The 24,457-nt window shown below is 39.8% G+C and overlaps 1 protein-coding gene and 1 non-coding gene across 6 annotated transcripts in view; one reads left to right on the top strand and one right to left on the bottom strand.

Moving 5' to 3' along the window:
• Nucleotides 1–1,636: 1,636 nt before the first annotated feature.
• LOC104140594 (uncharacterized) lies at nt 1,637–6,434 on the bottom strand. Its single transcript, XR_011137475.1, has 2 exons — nt 6,222–6,434; nt 1,637–2,299 (listed from the first exon to the last, which is right to left on the bottom strand). It is a non-coding gene; the product is annotated as an uncharacterized protein (transcript).
• Nucleotides 6,435–6,873: 439 nt separating this feature from the next.
• PHTF2 (putative homeodomain transcription factor 2) overlaps nt 6,874–24,457 on the top strand; it is a 76,243-nt gene continuing 58,659 nt past the window's right edge. For 4 of the 5 annotated variants that reach the window (XM_068925417.1, XM_068925584.1, XM_068925504.1 and 1 more), the window contains exons 1-2: nt 6,874–7,007; nt 21,809–21,885. In XM_068925417.1, the coding sequence (XP_068781518.1) occupies nt 21,841–21,885 (45 nt within the window). In that variant the 5' untranslated portion in view covers nt 6,874–7,007; nt 21,809–21,840. Of the gene's footprint in view, nt 7,008–7,627; nt 7,747–21,808; nt 21,886–24,457 lie in introns of those variants that run through there. The other variant, XM_009669451.2, reaches the window with a different exon arrangement.

Genomic DNA, 24,457 nt, shown 5'->3' with positions numbered 1-24,457 from the left:
TGGAGGTAGGTCTTTCTATCACTTTCATTTTTTTTCCATAAATTCTTAAAGCATCCCATAAAAAATCCCCATGAGTTCTAGCTTGCCTAAGATGAGACATACCTGAAGATTGTGCCTACGAAGCTCAGTGAGCCTAGTTTCCCTCTGACAGATCTGAGAAGCTGCATAATGTGGCTAGACATTGAAGGAAGCCAATGTGTAAGTGAGCGAAAGATTATATCTCAAACAAGTAGCAATTGATACAGGGTCTTTCATGGTATGTAGTAGTTTTTAAAAACTAAGTAGGGCACAGATGCAACTCCCAGGGAGAACTGTTGCCAGCAAATGAATGACAATGCTTTGTTCTCTGTAGATGTTTAAAGGAAAAGAATAAAACAGGCTTTTAAGTTGTCATTTCAGTGCCTCAAACTCTGATGCTTGTAAATTGGGACAGGGTACATGGATTTGCTTAGTTTAAGTTGGCAAATCTGCATTTTATTGTAATAAGAGGGTTAGAGGTACTTTTTTTTTTTTTTTTAAACAGCTGAGGATTAGCGAGGTGGTTTTTTTGTCATCCCTTGGCTTCCCTTTTAGCAAAGTAGGACAATCAACTACTGCATAGCAAATCAGACTTAAATGGTTTCTAAAGATAAGTGTGTGTTTTTTTTTTTTAAACTGGTGCAGCCATTGTCTTAGAATGGAACAGGTCATTTGCATAGTTTAAGTTATTTCAATAATCTCTGACAAGGTGGCTCCTATATATCTATGTCTGGGTACCCAAAAAGCAAGCAAAATCCTAGTTTTAGGGAAACTCTTCTGTACAGGTGCAGTTGAATGCAACTACTAACAAGCTTTGTTAGGAGACTGACCTAATCACTTCCTGTTAACCTTCAACACTTTTTCCTGGCTTATTCACTGTATTTACATTTGTACCTAGAAAATATACACTGACATCATTAACGTGCATGCTACAGATGATATCAGACAAATTTTAGACTTTGTTTGAATCGGTGTTATCCTGACTCTTGGAAGAGTGGTTTAAGTCCAAAAAACTCATTGTGCCAGCTCTTTCTGAAAGCTCTGCTTGTAGCATGTTACTTGAATAGATGGTCACGTTTGCTCACATCTGAATTTGGTATCAGGTGAAATTCTATGAAGCCCAAGCTTCCCCTTAACAGATCTAATATACTAGGGCATTAAAAACATCTTTCTTCTTAAAGTACCACTTCCTTGTCGGTACAAATGCATTACCAAAAAACTTACCCTGTTGCTTCAGTCTTTTAGTGCATAAGACATAGTAAATATGGTGAACATTCTATTGCACATGTTTCAGTGGTTCAAAAAATGCTCATTTCTTTAGTCTTTCACACTAGGACTGAGATTCTCAGAAAATACTAAGTCACTTTATTCCTTTTTTGCTCTCATTTAGTGGCTTTTAACTGTTACTGATTCTTAAAGCAAGCTTAGCGTGTCTCTTAACTGGTTATTTCTTGAGTGACAACATGTAGTAGACGACTAGATTGTCTTTCCAAGATTGCCCAATATGCTGAATGATCTGCAGTAGAACATTTAGTTTCTTTAGGAGGGTCTTGTACAAGCATGTGAAGAACCTAAATTTTATTAGATGTAACAAATAACTAAATCATACTAAAACAACTGTTGAACACATACTTTTATTTACAAGAGCACGTGTGACAGTTTTGAAATAAAAAAAGGAACAGATCTATTTTCAGCTTTCAGTCTGGTTTAGATGGTCTCCAGAGTGACTGATTTCCTACTTGATGTTCTAACTTAGAGATCAAGTTTGTGGCAAAGCAATAATAATCCAGTAATTTGGTACCATTCTCAGACTTGGAAACAACACACTACATTTTAGTCTCTTCGTACGTAGAAGATATTGTATCCGAGTTCAATCATACCTCCAATAAGCAGAGCCCACAAAGGGATAAATACATAGGCTAGTTTCATGGTAGTAAATCGTTGCAGCTTAGCACAGAGGGCAAGGCAGAAGGCTAATTTAAGTAGCATTGCAATGAGATACCAAGCTTTTTTCTTGATGTTTTGGGAGCCATTACGAGGATCAAAGCCAGACTTGCAACGTCCAGCCATTTTTACAATCAACATAACTAAAAGAATAGTATCAAATATCCAGACTGGAATAAAAATGAGGAACCAGTTCCACGGTGCTTTCTCATCCAACTTTAGCACCAACATAATCAGGAAGAGTAACGTGAAAAGCCATGTCAGTAGTACTCTCTGCGCCAGGGACATTCTCATTTAAACAGCTTTCAGAAGTCGTCTTTCAGTGGTCAGCAACAACCTGACAAAACAAGGTGGGGAGGGAAGTAAGAGTTCAAAGTTGTTGCTATACAATTATGCACATTCCTTAAAAGAGCCTCATTTCTTGTTCTTGCTTTCCCACCCCTTCTATCTCACCTGCATTCTCTATTTCCTAGTATTTCTTTTATAACCCTCTTTTTCAGTGATGGACTCTGATGTACCCTTAACTGTGAGTGCCTTAGGTCTCTTGTATAAACTGCCTCTTAATCTGAGTGTATTCTGTGAAACAAATTGCGCTTTAATCCTAAAGTAGCTACCAAATTAATTTAGGGGTTTTGCATGCTAAGAATAAGTTCAGATCCATTTTCCTCCAGCTCCGAGGCACCCGTGTTAGCCTTGTTGCCCAGTAGTAAGTAAGAGAATTCTATATAATGAATAATCCCAGTGAAACATAAACTAACCAGTGCAAGTAACAAACCAGCTGACTGATCCTGCAAACTACAGAGGTGCAGCTGGAATAACCTAGTCTGAAATTGAGCCAGTAAGCACTACTACCACTTTCTGTCAATCAGCAGTTTTAAAATACTAACACCAGGGCTAGCGCCTAAAAAGACAACTGTTTGATGACAAGCACTTAAGGATATGCAGATATTGGCCAACAGGAACACTATTTAGACTTATTGGCTTGCTGGTGTATTTTTCTTCAATGGCTACATAGAAAGTTAAACAAGAACAGGTGTATCTGCCATTACAGTCATGAACATTAGTTTTTGTATTGATCATGTATTTCTCAGACTGATATCACTGTCTACCAGAAGACTTTTATAGGCAGTGTGAAATACCAATTTTAAAGCAGGGGTGGGAAGAACTATGATTTTCCTTAATATTTCATGATACAGAGATTGATAGCTATACACCAGTAAGGCAGTGCTAAAATAAAGCTTCTTATTCAAACAGCTATTTTAAATATTTGAGATTTTTTGAAATTTAATAAAAATTACTTTTAGAACATGGCTATTTCTCACTTGAAATAAGAAACCGAACTTTGATTTGTTCCAGATGACAAAAGGTTTAAGCTAGTTCAGAACACAGCCTCTTGCTTACGGTATCTAGAATATGCCAGAGCAAAAGCTAAAACTTTATCTGTGAGCAACACCTTCACCCTACTTCCACTCTTAAGTTTTCTGGAAAAAGTACTGTCATTCTTTGCTTAACAACAACCAAAGGTGTCTTGTTCCACCAAGCGCCAAGTCCTTGTGATTGTCTTGTACTCTAAAGTAAAAGAAATGTTACTTCTCCTTTGTGAGAAGCGACGGTTTATCTCTCTCACTGTAATCCTATAAAAAACAAAGGTAGCTTGGGTAAAGATAGTGTATGTAGTAACTGGGAATTCAGGAAAGTAAAGCTCAGGACCGTGACTGAACACAGGAACACACAGAGCTGTTATCTGTTTGGTGCCACTGAACTGCTAGGTCATCTCCACTGTGTTGCCAGTGTATTCAAGGCTGTAGTTAGGAGATGACCTACTACATCAGAGCTAGGGGCTAAAAACTTTATACACCATCAGAACTATCTCACAACAGAAATATCTGTTCCTTGATACGTATGTAGTTCATCAGACCAACCTTTTTTTGCTCAGTCTGGGTCTAAAGTTTGAATGGATTGGATTTAGTGCTAGTGGGACTTCTCCTAGGGTGAAAATCCAGCTCAGCCTAACAATCAAAATGGGGGTTACTGCCCGTGCATTCCCTCCCTTGTGTTAGCATCAATGTTTGTGACCCCAGGGCAGGCCAGTTTTTCTGAGCTAGCAGAAAAAATAATTAAAATGTGGTTTTGTAGATTTATTTTTCTGTTGTCTCAGTTCTGCTCAGATTGCCAACTGCTGAAAGCCTTAAGCCTTATTGGTGGAACTGGGACGCTATTCTCAGGGAAGGAGCAGAGCTGAGCTGTGATACTCAACACAGCAGTTACTTGTTAAGTAAACTGAAAAATTCAGAGGAACTTTAGAGACCGTTGCACTTTTTTCATTACAAGAACATACTCAAAATATGCAGCAGATACAATGATGATGGAACAACTGCTATGATCCTGTTAAGTATTTCTAGCATTCAGAAGTGCAAGTTTGTGGCTAAACGAGATAGATGGTAGTGATCTGAAACGTTCAGCGTTCCTTTTATGAAGATATTTTGGAAAACTAGATCCAGAAATCATTGTTGCTGATGCTGCAAGAAGGAGAATCTCTCATTAGCAAACTGGAGAAAGCAGAAACCAAAGCAACTGACTGGAAACTTGTGCCTGAGAGGAAAAAAGGAATTCAACACTGTTAGAAGTATCAGGTTGAAGCACTGTTAGAAGGTGCTATCAATTGTCTCTGCAGGAAAAGAACAGAAAGCTGCTGAAGATATAGTAGATGGGGCTACTCAATTTGAAGGTTGCGCAGCTCATGAAAAGTTCGTCTATTTCCCTAAACATTCAGAACCGCTTACTAACGCAATTTTAAAAAGCACAGACAGGAAGTTCAGCATGGGACATTATATTACCCTTCCTCAGTCCAATTCGTCTTAGACTAATTAGTCTAAGTCATCAATATAACTGCAAGATTGGAGAAGATTACAAAACAATCAGGCAAGACTCCATTCAATTTCAGAGACTTTTTCTGGATGAAAGTTGAAAAAAATCCAAACGTACTTCTGAGACACCAAAAAAGCCCTATGAGTCCTACAGGTAAAGGAAGTTATAGTCCCACAAGTAAAGGAAGATGCAAAAACTCTAAAAACTAACAGTTAAGAGTAACAGTAAAGGCTTTGATCACGTGGAGCGTTTGCTCACCTTTCATTAAGAAAGAAAGTAGCCGCAAATCCTTGACTAGAAACTAGCTACCACAATAAGATGGTTAACACTGAGGGGAAAAAAAAAAGTCTAAACTTGCTCTTCTGTGGAAGACACTGAACCAACGTCAAAGGCAAAAAGCATGTAAAAGCCAAAACAAAAAAGCTCTCGACTGCTTATAGGAGTCTGTGTAATTAGAAGGAAGTGAAAGTTTCCAGAAATGAGAAACATTACATAAATAGCATTACTGACCTCGGTGGGATGATCTGCATAATTAGAATAGTGAAGCAATCGATTATATGCTGTTTAGAAGGAAAAAATAAAGAGGAGGGAGGCTCAACTATACCATCCAGGTCAACAGGAATGATAACACAGACCTATGAATTTAAACGTAAGTCTTGAATGTTGCCTAACAAAGATCAGGAAAGGATATTACAGAGAAGTCAAATTAAATAACACTCTAACTTGATTTAATGAAATTTTCAAGCTGATTCAACAATCACGTGAGTAACTGAACACCTAGAAAGAAATGCTGTAGTCCTGTTCTAAAACAAGCGTTTACATTATTCTGGTATGCACATGGGCCAGGTACTCCTAAGTTTTCCTTGCCACTGGTGCGGTCTCAGCTCAGGCAGTCTATGGGGATTTAATAGCGTACAAAAATTCAAACTACAAAGTCCCCTTCGGTGCAGCACTTCCACCAATTTCCATGAGACAGGAGCTTAGCTGCTTGACTCGGTTACGACTGCTGCGTTTGGCCGAGAAAGAAATTCAGAAAGCAGGCAGAGGAAGAGAGGGAGGACGAACAGCAGTCAGAAGCGTCAGGCTGAAGGGAGCCGAAAAAGCCTTATCGAAGAGCGACCGACCTCCCGCTGTCCGCTGAGGCCGACGTGCCGCTCCTAACGCAGGCCTGCCCCGGCCTTGCTGGGGGACGGCGAAGGCTCCCAGCGCCTTCCCGCCGCCGCCCGGCCGGGCCGGGCCGAGCCGGGCCGGGCCGCCCCGGCGCTGCTGCCGCCCCCAGCACCCAGCCCCTTCCCGCGGGCTCCCCCCGAGGGGCCGCCGCGGGCCCGACCGTGTCACCCCGCCGGGCTCGGGATCCCGAGGGGAACCCCCCGCCCCCGCCCCACACCTACCCCAGGGGCCCGGGCCGCCCTGCGCAGCCGCCGCTACCCCCGCGCGCAGGGTCTCGGCTCATCCCCCTCAGCCGGCGCGCAGGGTGAGCAGCCTGCGGAGCTCTCGCGGCGCAGGAAACCCACCGCCTCCCTTTCCCGCCCCGCGATTGGGCGGCGGCGGCGCACAGCCTGCCGCGCCCCGCTGTCGTTGGGCGGCGGCGACGCCGCTCAAGCGAATCCCCACCCTCCCCGCCGCGGCGGCTCGGCCGCGCCACGCCCATCGCGCCGGGCCACGGCCGTCGAGCCTTTGAGGCCGCCCCCTTCCTTTCGGCCGCCCATTCGTGCAGGAGGCTGTCTGTCATGCCGGCCACGCCCACTGCGCCGCGCGTTGCCCGTCAGGCGCAGCCCCGCCTGCCTCCCGCTCTCGTTGGGTAGCGCCGACGCCAATCACGCCGTAGCCCCACCCCCTCCTGGCCCGGAGGGCGGGGGCGGCCGCATCCGCCCGCCGCTGGGGGGGGGGGGAAGGGGGCGCGGGGGGGAGCACGGTTGACTGATGAGCCGCCCGTCGGCCCGCCCCGGCTCGGTGGCGCGCGCCGGCGCGGGTGGCGCGCTGTTGCTGCTGCTGCCGCCGCTGGGGCGCGCGCGCGCATCTTCCCCAACCCGACTCCCGCTCCCCCCCCCCCCAAGCTGTTGCCTCGCGCGCGCCCGCCCGCCGCCTCCTCGCAGTCTCGCGCTCCTCCGGCTGCTGTTGTCCGCGGCGCGGGCTGGCTCGCTCCGCTGCCGCCTCACCGCGGCGCCGGGCAACCGGTAAGGTCGGGACCCCCCCCTCCCCCTTTCCCTCTCCCTCTCCTCCCTCTCCTCCCTCAGCCGCGGCGGGGGGCGAGCTTCCCACCCGGCTGGGGAAGGGGCCGACGAGCTGGGCGGCGGGAGGTGGTGGTGTGTGGTGTGGGGGGGGGAGGTTGAAGTGGCTTCGAGCGCGGAGCGGCGGCCGAGGCGAGGCGGGGGGCGACCGTTGGCGGCGGCGGCGCGGTGCGCGCATCCCGGCGGAGCGGAGCCGCGGCGCGCTGTGCCTTGCCCGCCCGTGCCCGGGCAGCCGCCTCGGCCAGCCGGCCGACGGGCTGCCACTCACGGGGGAAACCACCCCCACCGCCGCCGCGGCCGCCGCCGCGCGGGGGGCCTCCCGCCGCGCCCCGCCGAGGCAGGAGCCTCGCCGGCAGCGGGAAGCGAGCGAGGCCCGCGGCCTCCCCGGCCCCCCCATCCCGCCTCGTGCGGCCGCGACTGCCGGCGCCCCGCCGCCCGCCCGCCCAGCCCCGCGCCGGCTCCTCGGCGCAAGCCGGTGCCGTCGCCTCGGCTGCGCGCTCTCCTTGCGCTTGCAGGGGGCTGCCTCGGGGGGCTGCGCCGAGCTGGTGTGCCGGCCTCTGCTCGGCAAGTTTATTTGGGCTGGTAGACGTGCAGTTATGCTCTCGAGACCTGAGCTGCTGGCGGATTCCGTATGTGGTATTTCTGTCTGCCGAGCCTGACCGCTGCTGGAACTCTCCTTTTCTTGGTGTGTTGCTTTAACGCATCTGTCGGGTGATGGAACTTGTTTTTTCTCCTTTCCTTTAAAGGCCTTAAATATCAGCATCCTTGTCTTCATCTGTGACCTCATCTCTGTCTGTATTCTGTTTTGTAGCGTATATGTCTTCCTCCTCTTTTGATCCTCTTTTTCTGTTCTTTTTATCTTTAGTCCATTTCTTCCATTCCCACACTAAACCAATGACAGCCTCTCTACAGCTTATATGTTGTGCTTGGTTTTCAGTTGGAGAAATTAAATGTTAGGCTACTTCCACTGTGAGTTAAAATTTCTCCTGTCATCTTCATTGCCCTGAAGAGTGCTCTGGTATGTTTTCTATGAGAAATAGGGGGGTGGGGGGGAGAGAAGGGGGGAGGAATGGGCTGGTGGGGAGAGGAAGGGTTACCAAATAGTAAAACTATCCAGGTGTTTGCTTCTTTTACTTTTGCTCTTCTTATTCCCCGAGTTCATATAGCTCTGGTGCATCACACGTAATTACTTTTTAGTCCACGTTCTTAGACTTTGTGTTTGGAACTTTGTTTTTTGTTTTTACAAGCACTTTTTGTTTGTCATTTGAAAAGTAGTGATGTCGGATCTTGCATTTTTTTCCAAATTTGCCAGTCTTGCCCATTTGTAATATAGTTAACTGGGGAAAGTAATTAAAGTACTTTCAACAAGTCAGATTTTCCAGTTAATTAATGTTCTGAAATTGTTTTTGATGAAACATTGCTATAGAAAATATGACTGATTTAAAAGTTTTGACAGATTGCTCTTCTCTCACAGGAATGAGACTAAATATGGTGTGTCATATGCAATTTGCCCGCTTATTTCTTCCTGTTGATGGTGATAAACAGATGGTGGTATCTCTTTTACCAGGGAGAACTGCCTTGCTTGAAATAACCTGTTAATCCTAGTATCTTTAGCTATGGTTAGAGTGACCGCTCTGAGTGTAAGTAAGCAACAAAATGGAATATTCCTGTTTTATTTTACAGTACATTAATGCTTGGCCTGAGAAGGTTTCTCTTTTGTGGAGGCTGAGCATAAAAGAATTTTGTGACTAAGTCTCTGGATTTATAAGTAGCTGTATGTATTTGACTCTTTCTGTAGCTCCGAAGGTTGATGATCTTGTGTGATTTGTTGCTTCATTTGTGACTCCCTGGAAAGAATAATCTTCTTCTGAGAAGTCTTATTTTTGTTTCACTAAGGTGTTCAAGAACTGATGTACATAGGCATATCATACTTCTGTCAGTTTTGGCTTTTTTTCTCTAGAGCCCTCCTTTAGAGTATTTGCAAACAGATTTTAGTTCTGAAAGGAAAGGCTGAGAGTGATACTCGGGATGGATACATTTGAGATCCTGGTTGCCGTTTGAAGCCGAACGTTCGTGCAGTTGAATTTCCTGTTGTGTGGTTTGGTGCTAATGTTTTTTTCCCTCCAAATATGAATATTATTTTAATATAAAATTTTAAAATAATTATTTTATTCTGAATATAAATATTATAAAGGATAAAATGTGAACCTGAGTTATCTGAACATGAATTTGAAAATCTAGTTACTTTAATTCAATGTTTGCAGTAGATTTCTTTTCCTCTTATATTATGTGGAATGTGAAGCAAAAATAAATTGTCAGTAAGTTTGTGAACAGCATGGAACACTTCAACCGTTGCAGTTCTGGATCTCTCCCAAAGCAGAATTAGCTCATCTCATTTCAAGAAGTTGTTCCTAGCTGTATCCGTAGCTACCTAATATTAGTATGGATTCTGTGAAAATTCAGAATTCTGTAAGCTTTGAAATAGGAAGCAAGATATTGATGTTGTATTAGAAGGAACACAGCCCTGCATTAAAAAGACGGTCAGTTTTGTCTGAGGAGGTTAATTAGGCGGCATAGGGTGGAGCAGTTCTTGGAGCTGAACAGTGCTGTTCCTGTAATAGCTGGCAGGGGTCACTGGAAAGCAATGGACGTTATTTCTTTCCCAGTTTTCCAAAGTTGCATATGCTGTCTTCCCATAACTCTTTATAAATGTCATCTCATCCCCCTTATTTATAGTAGAACTTTTCTGAAACATACAATAGTATAGTTTCTTGTCCTTTTCTCAGGATCTTTGTGAGTGAGAATAAAGACATTCAAAAGTATTTTAGTTTCTTTGAGGAAGTTCTTTGCATAATAAAAGGCATGCTCTACACATTCATGGCCTTACAGTTTATGTGACTTTTTAGCTAGGCTTACTAAGGCCACAAAGCCTGTACAACTACTTTTTTTTTTTTTTAAACCTGCACAGCCACAAATTTTTCTAAAACTTTCGACAGTTAGAGGCTCAAATTAATATTTGCATAGAAGGCAGGCAGTCCCTTATCCATTCAGAAAGAGAGCAGCTACTGCCCAGTCATTGCAGGCATAGCCCTGAACTATCAGGGCACATGCAGCTGTTTGCCCAGCCCAATAGGACACTTGGTAGTACTGGTGGGAAGCAGGAAAAAGCTCAGGGTACTGTGAAAGGAAGAGACGGACTATAGGGAGCCGGAGAACACTGGTGAGTCTGGAAGAAAGCCAGACTTAGTACTTCTGTCCTTGAAACAATGTAGGCCTGTTTTTTGTCACGTTATTTTTAGTATAAAAAAGGAAGCGAAACAAATGTCTTTCAGGATACCTCTGTTGAAGTTATCTGCCAGTTCAAGGACAGCTGACTACTACTTACTCTAAGATAGGTTTTGGCGTGAAAAAGAGGAGACTTCAGAAGTTTTAAACTTCATGTTTTCTCTCTTTTGTTTACTGTCCTATTGTTCTTATCCATAAAAGTGTTCCACACTGGATACAGAGGAAATATGTAGTTATTTGAAAGAATTGTCCTCAAATTTTCCTCAAATTTTTGAGGAAAATGCAAAAAAAAATTGCCTGTAAGGGAAGAAAGGGTTAATAGTAGCTAGGGATATAATATATTATGTAATATTTAGGTATGCTTTACATATAATCATAGAACAATTTAGGTTGGAGAGGACCTCTGGAAGTCATTTTTCTGGTCCAATCCCATCTCAAAACAGGGCCAGCTGCAAAGTTAGGGCAAACAAATGTATATGTGTATATAGAGATATCCATTATTTAACCTATATTCCTGAATCTATTGATAATCTTCGAGTTTTCTTTTTTTTTTTTTCAGTGAGGGAAGGATGTCAGACAGTTCATAGAAGTTTTTTTGTCTGTTTGTTTTTCTTACATGTAAACTTAAGTGTAAAGGTTTATTTTCCCCCGATTTCACTTTTACTGGGAATACTCTTCAAATGAAATACATAGTGCCAGTCTTTATTTTATTCTTGGATCATTTGAGGTGGTCTTGGGACGTATCCCAAAAAGGCAAGATGACACATTTCCTGGAATGAGTTTAAGCACTGAATTGAACTTCTATTTGCAAATAAACTTATGTTTCTTGTTCAAAAAGAAAAAAAATAATTGCAAGGTGGGAGAAGAAGTTAAAGCCATATAACATAAAATTTGAAGTCATGCATGCCTTGCTTGTTGGATGTTGGCCAGCACCAGATGCTTTTTGGGGTTAAATTGTCAGCAGATGCAATATAATCCACTCTTCGTGTTCAGCTGTCTTAGGGACAGTTTGTTCTATGCTTGCCATGTTGCTTATACTCTTTCCTTTTTATTTACTACTAGCCACTGTGGGGTCAAGTTAGGTAGACCATTTGTATGACCAAATATGTCTTGGTGATCTTAGAGGAGGGTTTTTTTTTTTTTTTTTTTTTTTTTTGCATCCTGGATCATGAATCTTGAGATTCCTTAAGCTGTATCTGTGTATGGGTTTATTTTTTCCTTATTATATTTTTAATAGCTATTTTCTTTTTGAATCTGAGTAAAATCTTGGCTTTAGTGACTTCCTGTGGCAATGAGTTTGATGGTCAAATTATGTGTTGTAATGTGATATATCTCTGTTAAAAGTTTGACTTTGCTGTCCTTTAAGCTTATTCAGTTAATGAGTGAAGTCCTCTGTGTTATAAGAAGCTATTATTCTGTTATGTTTACTATATTTTCTACGTATTTATAAAGTCTTATTTAATTTATAATTCCTTATTGTTCTGTTCATATTCGCCTGTCTTAACAGGAGGGTTTTTCAAGTGTATTAATAATTCATACCCCTTGTTGGGTATGAATTATTAAACACTTGAATATATATATATATGCACCATCCCCTTTCACCCCCCCCCCCCTCCACATTTTTAAATATTATTCTTCAGATGAAGTGCACACATTACAGGTCAGATTGCACAACTGATTAATATAGTGATATTGCACTGTTTTCCTTGTCACACCTCGTTTATTCAGGTGTCTCTGTGCTCTTCTGACTGTAGTATATTGAGGAGAAGAGTTCACTGAGCTGCCGAGTTTCCTTTCCTGGTTTGAGGTATCTTGATTTTACAGCCTTGTATGATATAAGTAGTTCAGTTTTTTCCTCTCTTACAGATACCATTTGCCTTTGTTGATATTGCATTCTGTTTCTGTGGCCTGTTTGTTGTTAAAGTTCACCCATCTTAAGCTTTGCTAATGCAAGATCAGTTGTCATCTGGAAATGTTACTACATCAGCGTTCCTTTTCCTTGCTGATATATAATAATTAAATATAGTGAACAATGAACATTGCTGGACCTATTTACAGAAACTTGAGGTTTGGAATAATAGGGCAGGACTCAGTTCACATAATTTAAGGACTTAACATAGGCAGCATGTCATAAAACTTATAGGCTGCTGGTTTAAATAGGAGGAGAGAGGAAACGTTTTGAATTAGTCTCGATTGTACAGTTAACAGACAGCAGGAGGTACTTCTGAAGGCCTGGAGATGAGATCAGGGGTGTGGATCCAGGACAGCCCCCGTTCACTTCAGAGCTGCCTTGCTGCTGGCACTGGCATTAATGCTTGTCTTAGCTCCGTGGATCTGTTGACTGTAGACTAATTCAGATGACAGCTACACATTTTGTAACGATAGCAAGTTCCTGGAAGCTGTCTCTTGTGCCATGGGCTCCAGAATTGGTTAAAAGAGGGATGGGAACTTCTGACTGGGGGGGAGAGGGAGCCTGTGGTGGTAACAGTTTAGAATGGTTTAAACAGTTGTGTAACCTCTCTGGGCCACACTAACTTTATTCATTGGCTGCGTGTGTACCTTCAGTGCCTTTAGTGAGTGACTCCTGCTGAAGTTCCCTCTTCAGAGCTCTGGGAACCAGTAGGAAATGTGAGGCATCTCCATTTATTTGTACTTTAACATTAGCTGTCTTCTGAGTGCCTGATGAAGCAGTGGGGTCGAGTGTCTGTCTTTCTCATAAAAATCCAATGATCAGAGTACTTAAAAAGTACTGATTTCTGGGTGCGCACATCCTGAGTGATGACCTGAATTTTAAATCTCCACTCGCTAGCCACTTGGCCATTTATATACCCAGTGAAATACTCGGTGTCTGCCTCTGGCACTACCGTGCAGTCAGATATGTGAAAGATAGGAGAACATAAAGACAGCAGATCAGAAAGATTTAATCCAAATGTAGCTTGGGATTAGGACGTTTCTCTGTGAAGGAGAGTTGGGGTTCCAAAGCCAGTTCCTAAGATTTTTGCAAGCACTTTGCCTCTGGCTGTAGTTGAACAGAAGACCTAGCAGGCAAGCTGTCTGTGATTTAAGTAGGTTTCAGGCATCTCAGTAAGCAATAAATAGGCTGTTTTATTCAGACTGGATGCTGCAATTAGTCTTTATGTTACGAAACTAGCCTATTGCAGTGAAGATTCTTGACCTCAAAATTTCAATTTTGCAGCAGTTTTTTAACCAATGGCAATGTTTACTTTTCACAAATTGCAGTATATTTCTTTATATTTCTTTAGAAATGTTTGACATTCCAAAGACTTTGAAAGTCTGTGTGCTTTACCGCTTGCTCTTGGTTAGCAGTTAGACATGTTCAGAAATACTGACAGACTAAGACGTGATCTTCCTTTGCAGAAACTGTACTGATTAGACCCTGTCAGATAATCTTTCAGATATAATGGTGTTCTATTTTTAATGATTGTTTTGAGGAGCTGGCCAGATAACACATGTTAAGACTTGTTACCCTGTAATTCCTTGCCTGGATCACTCCAGAGCCCTTTATAAATAGAGGCATGCATCTATCTATCTATCTGTCTATATATCTATCTTAGCATTTGCTACTGTGTTCATGCAGAACAGTGACTGTCATAAAGAAGCTGCAACTTTTTTTGACAGCTCAGCCACTTCATGCCTAAGCCGCTTCAAAAACTTGCTGGATACCTATTTGTAGAACATGATGCAAGGTTAGTCATTTAAGGGTGGTTTTCAACTTCCTGAATTTACTCATCGAGAAGCCACAGCTGTGCTATGCATTGCCTGGTGACCGATAAACATTAAGACTTTGTTATATTATGATACTCTAGACAGATATTTCAGTGAGCAAGATTTATTATTGTAGGAAATTACTGTTATATTTAAGATCACAAAGATGAGGAAAGGAGCACTGCATTTTATTTCAAGATGGCCGCTCTATATAGGTTTTTCTTCTTCTTGAGTCCTTGTTAAAAAGAATGTGCATATGAATGAAAAACATAGTATTCCACTATGTTTTCTGAAAAATCGTAGTAATAAAGTCAATATAGTTCTAAGAGCAGATATATATGTTTGATATTTTAGGACTTTTTTCATTATAAGATTGTGAATATGCTTAATGGAATATGTATGTATGTGTGCAGTATCTCAGTATAGAAAACGGGGATGAAAAAGAGCAGAATTTGAGATCCCACCTTATACTGTGTTTTATTTCATTTTTTTAAAATTCAGCATCTTAAGAAACATCATATCTTGTAGATCTAGCATGCGGACAGCAATTGCTGCATTTGGATTGACAGGAATTTTGTAACTAACATCTTCTACAAAAGATAAGAGGCAAGATTAAATTGATTATAATTACCTTTAAGGACTTGAATTTTCTCCACTTCATTAACCGGTAGAATATGTTTAAACATTAAGAGCATTTTGATAATTAATACACACTGCAGCAGGCTCAGGAGTAAATTATGAGAGATGTAGAAGGCAGTACAGAGTCCGTCTCCATCATTTTTACGAATAAAGTAACTGTGAAATTGTGACACGTCATTTCAGATGGAGCCATGAGCAGAAAGCAGTTATATAACAAAATTAAAGGTTTGCACAGATCTCAAGGCTAAAAGCATAGAATCCAGAAATGGCTACACTAGTTGCAACAACTGCACTCAGTGTTCTTTCCCAAAACCAGGAATGAATCTCAGAAATCATGATGCTCGACATTTTGCTACTATTTCAGGCAGTTGTGTAATTCACTAGCAAAATGAGTGGTCTTTGGGAGACACTTGTGGTACTACTCTCTTGCTAGTTTGTCCTTCAGATATTGGAGTTTATACTGTGGAACTGAAGATGGTCAAGGCAAGTCTCTTTCCTTCAGAATTTGGTAAGTGATCCTCACTGCACGCTTTGTGCAACAACTGTAACTGTGATAACTGTCTGCTTTGACTATTAAGTGGTAAAGATTGTGAACTTTTATGGAAAAATAAATAGTGGCAGGAATGCAATCAGAACCCATGCTTGTCCATGAGCGAACAACAGCAACCTGAGAGAGTATCAGTTTTTCAATATGTGATATCTTACCTAAGGCACAGGCAGGTGTAGACAATGCTGCCAGATGTCTGTGTCATGATATGTGACATTTGGTAAGTCTGTGTTTATACATAGCAGGGATTGACATACAGTAGGCAGCATGGTGTTGGATACACGTTTTACTGTTGCTGCTTTTGGCTTAAAAAATCCCTTCGAACCAGCCAAACAACAGGACACCCAAGACAGTTATCTAAGGATGCTCAACTTTGTTTCCCCTATTTGGTTTTTATTTTTATTTTTTCCTGAGAGAGAGAGTGAAGAACAAGGTTTGAGAATTCATTCTCCTCTTTCAGGAACAGCATATTGCAGAATGCTAGTATCTACGTTTAGAAAACTTATTGCTGTTGTTTGGGGAAAGCAAGTATGTTGATTCCTTGTATGTTGAGACAAACTATCATGGCCTTGGATTGCAAGGCAGCAACTTGGGGGATCTTGGCTGGCAATGGCAGCGTGAGTACTTTTAATTCTCACTGCTGGATATGGTCCTGGATATGGTTTGTAGTATCTGATATGTTTTTTTCATTGGCTGGTTCAGAAGGACATGATAAAATTTCCGCTGAAAGGTGTGAACCCGAGAATAAGTTTCTCATTTGCTTGTATACAATTTGCAATTCTGAAATGCTGTTTTTAGAACAGCACTGCATATATAAAGTACTTGAGCAGAACACTGAGTGCATTATATCGTATTTGATGTTCCTTTATACAAGGGAAGTATAGGTTTAATGGTTTATTATAATACGCATGAAAAGAATGTGTCATTGGACACTACTTTAAGGATTTAATCCTCTTCTCTGTGATGGCAGTGGCAAAACTCCCATTGACTTGAGTGGAGGAAATATGACTCTTGGTAGATTTTACAATGATATATTTTCATTGCATTGATATTTTTATGGTTTATTTTTTTTTTTATGACTTGAAAAGCTTTTCAGTCAATAGTGGGTGCATAACGTGAAACTCTTCATTGAGTTTATTGAAAATTAAGTTAAAAGATCAAATAATGATAACAGTTCAATAATGTTAACTTGTATTTTGATATTGAACCTGGAATGTAAAAAAGGAGTGTTTTTTTTTTTTTCTTATTTAAGTTAATTTCTAGCTGTACAGTGGCAGGAATCATGTTTTGCTTTTAAGTGAGTCCTTATGATACAAATGTTGCCTTGAAAGTAGTAGTTTAGGTAGTGGATTTTACCATCCTGATTCATTGTCTCTTTTCTTCTAACTCTTTATACAGGGAAATTGTGGCTGTGATTGTGAAATTGTAATATGAAGGATCTAACATAATAGTAAAATAGATCTGTGGTAGAAAGCAGTTGATGCAGAGTTCTAGTCTTCTTCATAGCTTTAAGTAGTAATATTTTAACAAGAACTGTCTTTAGGATGTTGCTTAGAGAAGTTTTTCTGCTGAAAGAGTAAAAAATAATAGCATTTCAAAAACCGTTCATGACAAATGTCACTTCTCTGCAATTTTACTGTTATTGACATTGAGTAAACATGGCAACTTCATCATTCCATAATCATAATGAGTTGAGAAGGACTTTCCAAGTCTTATTCAGCAACTGAATGATATCTTGGCCATCCAGGTTAGGAGCGTTACAAAGAAAATAGGTTCCTTGAAATACTTGGTGATTCACAGTGTTTACAGGCAAGAAAAGCGAGTAATTGCCATGTTTCCTTGTCTGTGGTGTTGGTTTTTTTTTTTTTTTAATGATGTCCTTTTGCTAGTTGACACTGCTTAGTCTTCTCTATTTCTCCAAAAAGTTATCAGTGTTATTTTCTTACCTTTGTCAACCTGAGGAGCACAGCGGTCTTCTGAACTCTTATCAGAGTTCAAAATTACTTTCTGTAGGCTGTAGTTTAGAAGTGCAAGCATTTTGTCTGACTTGGGTCATTATGTATATGAGTAAAATTGTAAAACATAATTAGTTTAAATTTATTTGAATGCGTTGTAGTATCTAACTGTTTATTGCACAGTAAGTGCAGTTTACTGCTTCACTGAGTGTTTGAATACCTGAAGACTCTCAAATACAGATTTTGGTAGCTTTTGAAAAATTGCTCTTTTGATTGCTGGGTGTAGTTTATGCCTGTTTAAATTAGAATATGACTGTGCTCTGATATGAGGAAAAACAACCCTTCTGAATAGGGATCACCACAACCAGATGGTCATCTATTTTTAGCTTTAAGGAAGTAATACATTTTTGATCAAAAACTGTTGCTTGTTATTGTTTACTCTGAGTTTGAGGGAATTGTAATGACTGGTCTGTTAGATGTTGTAGTGATGTTTTGATCAAGCTTATGTATTTGGATTTTCTGTCTAAGCTCTGAAAGTTAGGAGTACCTTTAGTGTTGCATGTAAGTCTCCAATTAGTTACTTACCTTGCTGTAGTTACTATGCAAAGAACACTATATAACTGAGGATGAGGATGGTACAGCTGAGTACAAAAGCTGGTGCTTGCCCCAAATACACGTATTTGAGGTACAGCCTTAAAAAAAAAAAAAAAGGGCTAGATGCAAAGAGAGTGGGTGGAGAAGAGAGGAGGATAGGTGCTCTGTTGTGCTCGTGGATGTATATCATCTGTTCTGACTCATTCGTTGTATCCGTTTTTAAGGTACTGATGTACCTTAGAGCCCAACTTGTACAGTCTTGAGTTCAGGGTCGATATCAATACAAATTGTCAGCTCAGTAAGATACTGATTTGTAAAGGTGACAAAGAGTTCTGAACCTGTTGCAATTCGGAGTTTCCTATCTAGATGTTGAATGTGTTGTGTGCATCCGTACCGAATCAGAGCCAGGGCTGCAGCTTACATATCTTAAATTTTCATGATCCATTTCTTATCTAGCTTACTTATCTTCAGGCCAAATGTGTCAAACTCATTAAGCTGTCTCTTAAAAAACAAAAACAAACAAAACCCCCCCCCTCCAACCCCTGCAAGTAGAAGCATACTCCAGACATAATAAAAATGAATCTTCTTGCCTTTCATTTCAGTGCTGTCTCAGAAATTGTTGTGTATCTCTTAAATCATGTGGCATGTCCTCGTAAAGGTTTCTGTACTCAGCACACCAAACTCTTAAACCCTTCTTGAGACGTCGATGCTATGATTTTGTGATATTTTTAGAAACATCTTCACTGTGTTTGTGTTGTGGAATTCATAACAGCTTAAATAACATCTAAAGATAAACTGTATGAAGGACTTACTGTACAAACTATACAAACACCTATCTAAATAGCAAGTCTGATGATAAAAATCAAAGATATGAATAACAGACCTCTTCATTATACCTGGCTTGTAATTTTTGTGATATAACTTTTCTCTAGACAAAGGATTTTCGATTGACTTTGAGAACAGCAGCAACAAACAGTTGCTGTCTTTAAATTTTGGCCATATTTGCGTGAGCTGGAAGTACTGGATTCATAAACTACTACTGGTTTCCTGAAAATCATTGACCACGTAGAGTGAAAGATGAAGTTGATATATCTGTTGAGGGAAAGGTTTCTGTGCAAGTTCAACAGTTCTTTAAATTACTACAGATAATGAGTTCCTGCTGCCTTTCTCTCATCCTGTAATTAAGGGAGGTGGTAGGAAGGGTATCTTGTACGTGGGAGAGGAGGTTGGGTTAGGAGAAATGAGAAGGAATTTAGATACTCCAGGGTGATGAGGTCACAGGGAGGGGAAGAGGAGGGATGAGTGTGTTTAAAATTGATATGGAGTTCTTTCTACCTGGGTTGTTCCCTGAGCAGTGGAAGTGCTTTAATTGCATCTGTGCAATTGCAGGCCACTTTATATGTGGAGATTATGTATGTCTAAGGATTTTACATTGTTTTTGGGCTATAGTTCAGTATAGCAAACCTTTTAAAATTTTTTTGCTTAAAATATGTTTACAAACAAGAAGCAACTCCTATTTTAAGCTTTGTATAAGGCTAAAAAAAAGAAGGGGTAAGCAATCTGTGTAGTATGCCGAGTTATATAAAAGTCTCTGTTGGGCTATATGGTTTACCTAATAGAAAGAAATATTCTTTTATAAGTAATTATTGTGCTAATGAATTCTTAATCACTGATAGTTGCTCTTAGTTAAACTGCTACTGTTATCAGGAACAAATGGGTCAGAAAGAATTATAAATCTGGACACAGCCATGGTTGCCATCTTTAACTAACTTGCTGTAGCTTACACAAGGATATTAACAGTGGAAAAATTGCAGTGTTGATTGGCTCAGCTGCACCAGAAGTCAGCGTCCTAGTATTTCTAAAGTTGCTTAAGCCTGTCTCTGCTGTGACAGAGACATTTCTATTTTATTGTGTTGTAATGTTGTTGTTGTTGTATAAGTTGTATAAAAAATTGGAGTTATACTATTAAAAATTGTAAATATAGTTCCTTTTGGACATTTGATCATACATGGTGTTTTTGAAAAAGCTTTGTTAAACAGAGGACAATGTGTTGCCTTTTGTAGATATCCTCAGAAGCTTGTATTAAAATCAATCAATTTATTAAATATTTATAATATAGTGTAAAAAATGCGTGTTTCAACTTATAAAATATGATGTCTTTAAAATAATTCACTGTGTAAAAGAAGAGTACATCTATACAGAAATCAGGGAAGACTGAATAAATAGGCATCAGTGCAGAACTGAATCTTGGAGAGTCTTCATTTTGTTCCAAAAATGCCTTGGAAGATCAGAATGTTGGTGGGGTTCTTACAGAGAGAGAGTATCACTTGTAGTTTTCATACAGACAGCTGTCGTGATCAAGTAATCTGATCTCTGCATAACCCGATGGAAAAAAAATCTCATACCTTTTCTCATGACTTAAATTTTCTTTGAAGAAAAGCTTCTTGGGGGGGGAAGAACTCTCAAAATTCTCAATGTTAGAGAATGTATAATAAAGTGTCTTAAATTATTCTAATGCTTAGACATGTTGTGAAGATGTTTATTTTTAATCTATTCTGCAGCTTCATTTTCCGTGTGTCAGCATTATATATTTTTCTTCTGTGCTAAAGGACGCTCAAATCTCTCTTCTTGTGTGTGCAAATACTGTAAACACGTGTCTTAACCTTCTCTTAGCATTGTTAAGCGCTTGTAAGATATAGGAAGGATTAGGATGCTGGATATTATAAGAAGCTGAAAAATTTAATTTTTTTAACAACTAATGCGCTAATGTTAACAGATCGCATGTAGTAGGGTATGCCCCACTGCCTTTTATTTTAACAGGGGTTGAGTTTGGAATATTTGATTTTTTCTCTCTCTATATATTTTAAAGGAAATCAGTGTTGAAAGACTATTAAAGACAATACCTTCAGATTTGTTGGCAAATACTTTAACGTTATCTTTTTTTGATTCTTCCTTCCTTCTTTCCTCCTCCTGGTTCTTTCCCATGAAAATGAACAGTTTGAAATTTAGGTACTAAAATAATTCAAGAATGCAGTGTTCTTAATCTCGTGATATCTGAAGTGATGTAATTGTGAAGTAACCTTATAAATGTTCGGGTTAGGTTTCAATGATAAGGCATATCATTGAAGGCACATCGTATTTCAAAGAACTGGCATATTATCATAAAATGTCTAGAAATGATTCCATAAGTTTCATCTAATATTTCCTTTCATTTTACAGAATATTCAGTATAAGAGAATATATACAATATAATTGTTTTGCCCTTCCATGAAAGGGAAAAAAACTACTGAAAGAGTGCTTTGTAAAAAATATGGTAAATTCTAAATCTAGAATTTTCTCTCTCATGGCCTTTTTCTTTATACTTACCCAAACTCTGTCTGACTGGTGGCGTGAAACAAAACTTTTAAAGTTGGTTTTCAAGGGAGCAATGTTTTATGTAGGTTGAAAGTTACATTTGGATATTATCGTCAGTAGTTTTAATGTGGAAAAAACTAATACTACTACTATTTGCTAATGTTAAAATAAACATATTATTATGCCTTGCTTATCTCCTTTTGATTTAGTTTTAGTCTACTGTGTTAGTGAGAGTATTAATTTTGTAATTAATAGAGTTCTAGACTGATTTTTGTCTCCAAAAACATCTAGTAATCTGTATGCAACTTTTCTTGGACTTTGTAACAGGTTTATTCATTGTCCAAAAATGCAAAAAAAAAAAAAAAAAGGGGGGGGGGAAGGGGGGAGGCTGGATATAGTGCAACTCTCATGAGGGCACTGCTTATGAAACAGCACAGCTTAGTCTGTTTGCCGCTTAGCTTTTACTGGGAAGGATGGAGAAAATAGCAGCAGATTGATAATTTTTTGTTTAGTGAGGAGAAAAAACACCCGACTGTTACCAAAATTATCATGAGGCAACGCTTAACAAAAGTATAGCTGTTTAGCAATTTCCAGGTAGGCCTTCTTGTGGAAGGTGGAAGTAAAGTTTTGTCTTTTTCTCTTAACAGCCTAAAATGACTGTGTGAATTCAGTGGAATAAATGGCGTCCAAAGTAACTGATGCTATAGTCTGGTACCAGAAAAAGGTAAGCTTTTCAGTTGTTATGGGTGGCGACTCTTTTAAAAAATGATGGAGGAGAAAAGGGTGGGATAATTGCGTTTTATGTATAAAGTATATATGTAGCTATAAAATACAACTGTATTATTGGCTAGCATAGAGTGAGAGAGAGTAGCTGCAAACTTACTTTCTAGAACTAGATAAGCAGTTAGTAACTGTATCTTATGGAAATGAATAGCCGTTTGGTGTATTTTGAAAACTCCTCACCCCTTTGGCCACTTATATTGAGAGAAAATGAAAGAAACTCTAATTCTCAGTGAAATATTGACTAATGGACTTGTGTACAGGAGAATGTTGTTTCTATAGTACGTAGATGGCTCCTTGTATTTCAGTGTTTTTCAAACTTGAGTGGAAGAAAAGCAGAAAGTAAGCTAGAAAGTTTAAGAATTAAAACATTTTCTGTCAGTATCTGAGATCTTTGTACTCCATATACAAAATGGAGTCTTAGTATGGTGTGCGGTTTTTAATGGTTGAAGCTGATTTAAAGAAATATTGGCGGGGTTGGGGGAGGAAAGAAGAGAAAGGTCTCATTTAGAGATCCGCAGTTACAATATCTCCTGATATTGTATCTTTTGAGTCACATTTGAACATAGAAAAGTTAATAATAGATTAGAAAAAGACATTATGGCAACTTCAGATTGTCATATTTTCTTGACATTAATATTCCAGTTTGCTTATTCAGTTAAATTGCTTTTAAAAAGCTGAGCGATTTGCTAAATTTTGAGGTTTTTTGCTTCTTTACTAAAATATAGATAAACCTTATTTTATTTTTTTGTATGTTTTGCCTCTCCATGATTTAGAATCAGAGAGCTCCATGATTTAGAGTCGCTGTTAATGAATTATTGTTTTCCTTGTTCTCTTTTTTGAGAGTGCGCAGCCTGTCCTTGTGAGAGAACGACAGCAGTCTTCAAACCAGAAAAATGTTGGTTAACTTCTAGTTTAAACAACAGCTAAACTTCAAAAAATGTAACCTCAGTGGTATGCTGTGCTTTATGATTGTGAATTAAAAATGCAGTTGAAAAAAGAAAAATGCATTTTGCTGGCAAAATTTGTACTGAACATTCAAATAGGTATTGAAAGATTGAGAGTTATTCCATTGAGTGAAGGCAGTTTGTTTGTTTGTTTGTTTTTTTATCCTCTGTTCTCTGGACTTTCCCCCATTCAAACATTTCAAAATGTATTTTTGAAATCTATATAAAAGGAAGATTAAAGGACAGTCAGCCCTCTGGGTTCTTGCCAGTAGCTAGCATCTCTTTAGTGGTCTGATGTAGACTGTAAGTATGAACTATCTAATGTATTACACTCAAAAAAAAAAAAAAAGTCAAAAACTGCATTTGTTGAAATCTTAAATAACAAAGCTTAGGAAATGCTGTTGTATGGCTTTCCTTCTCAAGTTCATTTACCCTTTTCAGAGCATACTTACGTAGTTCTAATTCCATGACAGCATACTGTTTTTCCTGCTGTAACACTGACTGAGTTTATAAGACATTCGTGTTCAGTGGAATTATACTGCACATGGAGTTGCTACTTTTGGGACTGTTTCTTGACTGCTGATCCAGTTTTTAAAAAGGTTTGGAGGATGACTTGTAGGAAGATTTAGCATAACAAAATTGTGATTTCATGAAAAAGAAAGGTGATGCTTCCTTAGAAAAACTTTAAGTAAGTTGATTTTACCCACTCCTGCACATTCTCTCAGATTTCATTCACTCATGCTCTTGGAATTGATAATGCTTGCAAGCACCAAGTTGTTTGCTTAAGTGGTCTGGCCAGGATCATTTGTGTGCAATGCAAGAAAGGCTGGCTATCAGGTTCTCACCATGTCTCTGAAGCTCTTCGTGATTAGTGAGGATGAATTAATGTTTGGACAGATCTTTTATATCATTCAACTTAATATAAAAAGTTGATAGTTGTTGTGATGTGGTCCTTTGATGTAAGCAAGAGTCCGAAGCAGCCTCCATAAATCTTAGGCAAAGTTGCTGCTTGTTATCTGTTTTTCCTGGCTTGTTTGAAATAGATGTCTGTTTTGCAGTTAGACAGACAGGAAAAGGAACGGCATATCTGATATGCTGCAAGTCTCTGTCCTCCTGATGTTAGGATGCAGGATCTTCTGCTGATGAGTCACTGCACTGTGGTCTTATGAAGGGCAGACCTTCTGGTCTCGATATAAACAACCCATTCGTCAACTTTACTGTGAGGAGCAGCGTCCTGGGAATAATGTTGTTCTTTATCAATACAGGACGTTCTTTTAACCCTTGTTCTGCTGTTCTTTTCAGTGCTTCCACACACATGTTTCTGCTTGTATTTCATTTATACTAACATCAGTGTTTCTATCACAAGTCTCTACAGGCTCTTACAGAGGTCTGCTCAGCTAGAAATTGCATATTGCCTTTATAGGTAGGAATTGTGATGAGGTGACTCCTGTTACTTCATGAAAGGCTGGGCTGTCTTCAGGGGAGATAAACTCTTGCTTATAGCAGACATCAATGTTTTCCATGGTCTAGACAAGATCACCTGTGTCAGGAAGTTGTCATCAATGCGCT

This window comes from Struthio camelus, chromosome 1, assembly GCF_040807025.1.
Source record: "Struthio camelus isolate bStrCam1 chromosome 1, bStrCam1.hap1, whole genome shotgun sequence".
NCBI classification, from domain to species: domain Eukaryota; kingdom Metazoa; phylum Chordata; class Aves; order Struthioniformes; family Struthionidae; genus Struthio; species Struthio camelus.
Note: the sequence above shows the minus strand (reverse complement) of the source record. Positions and strands in the feature narration are given on the sequence as shown.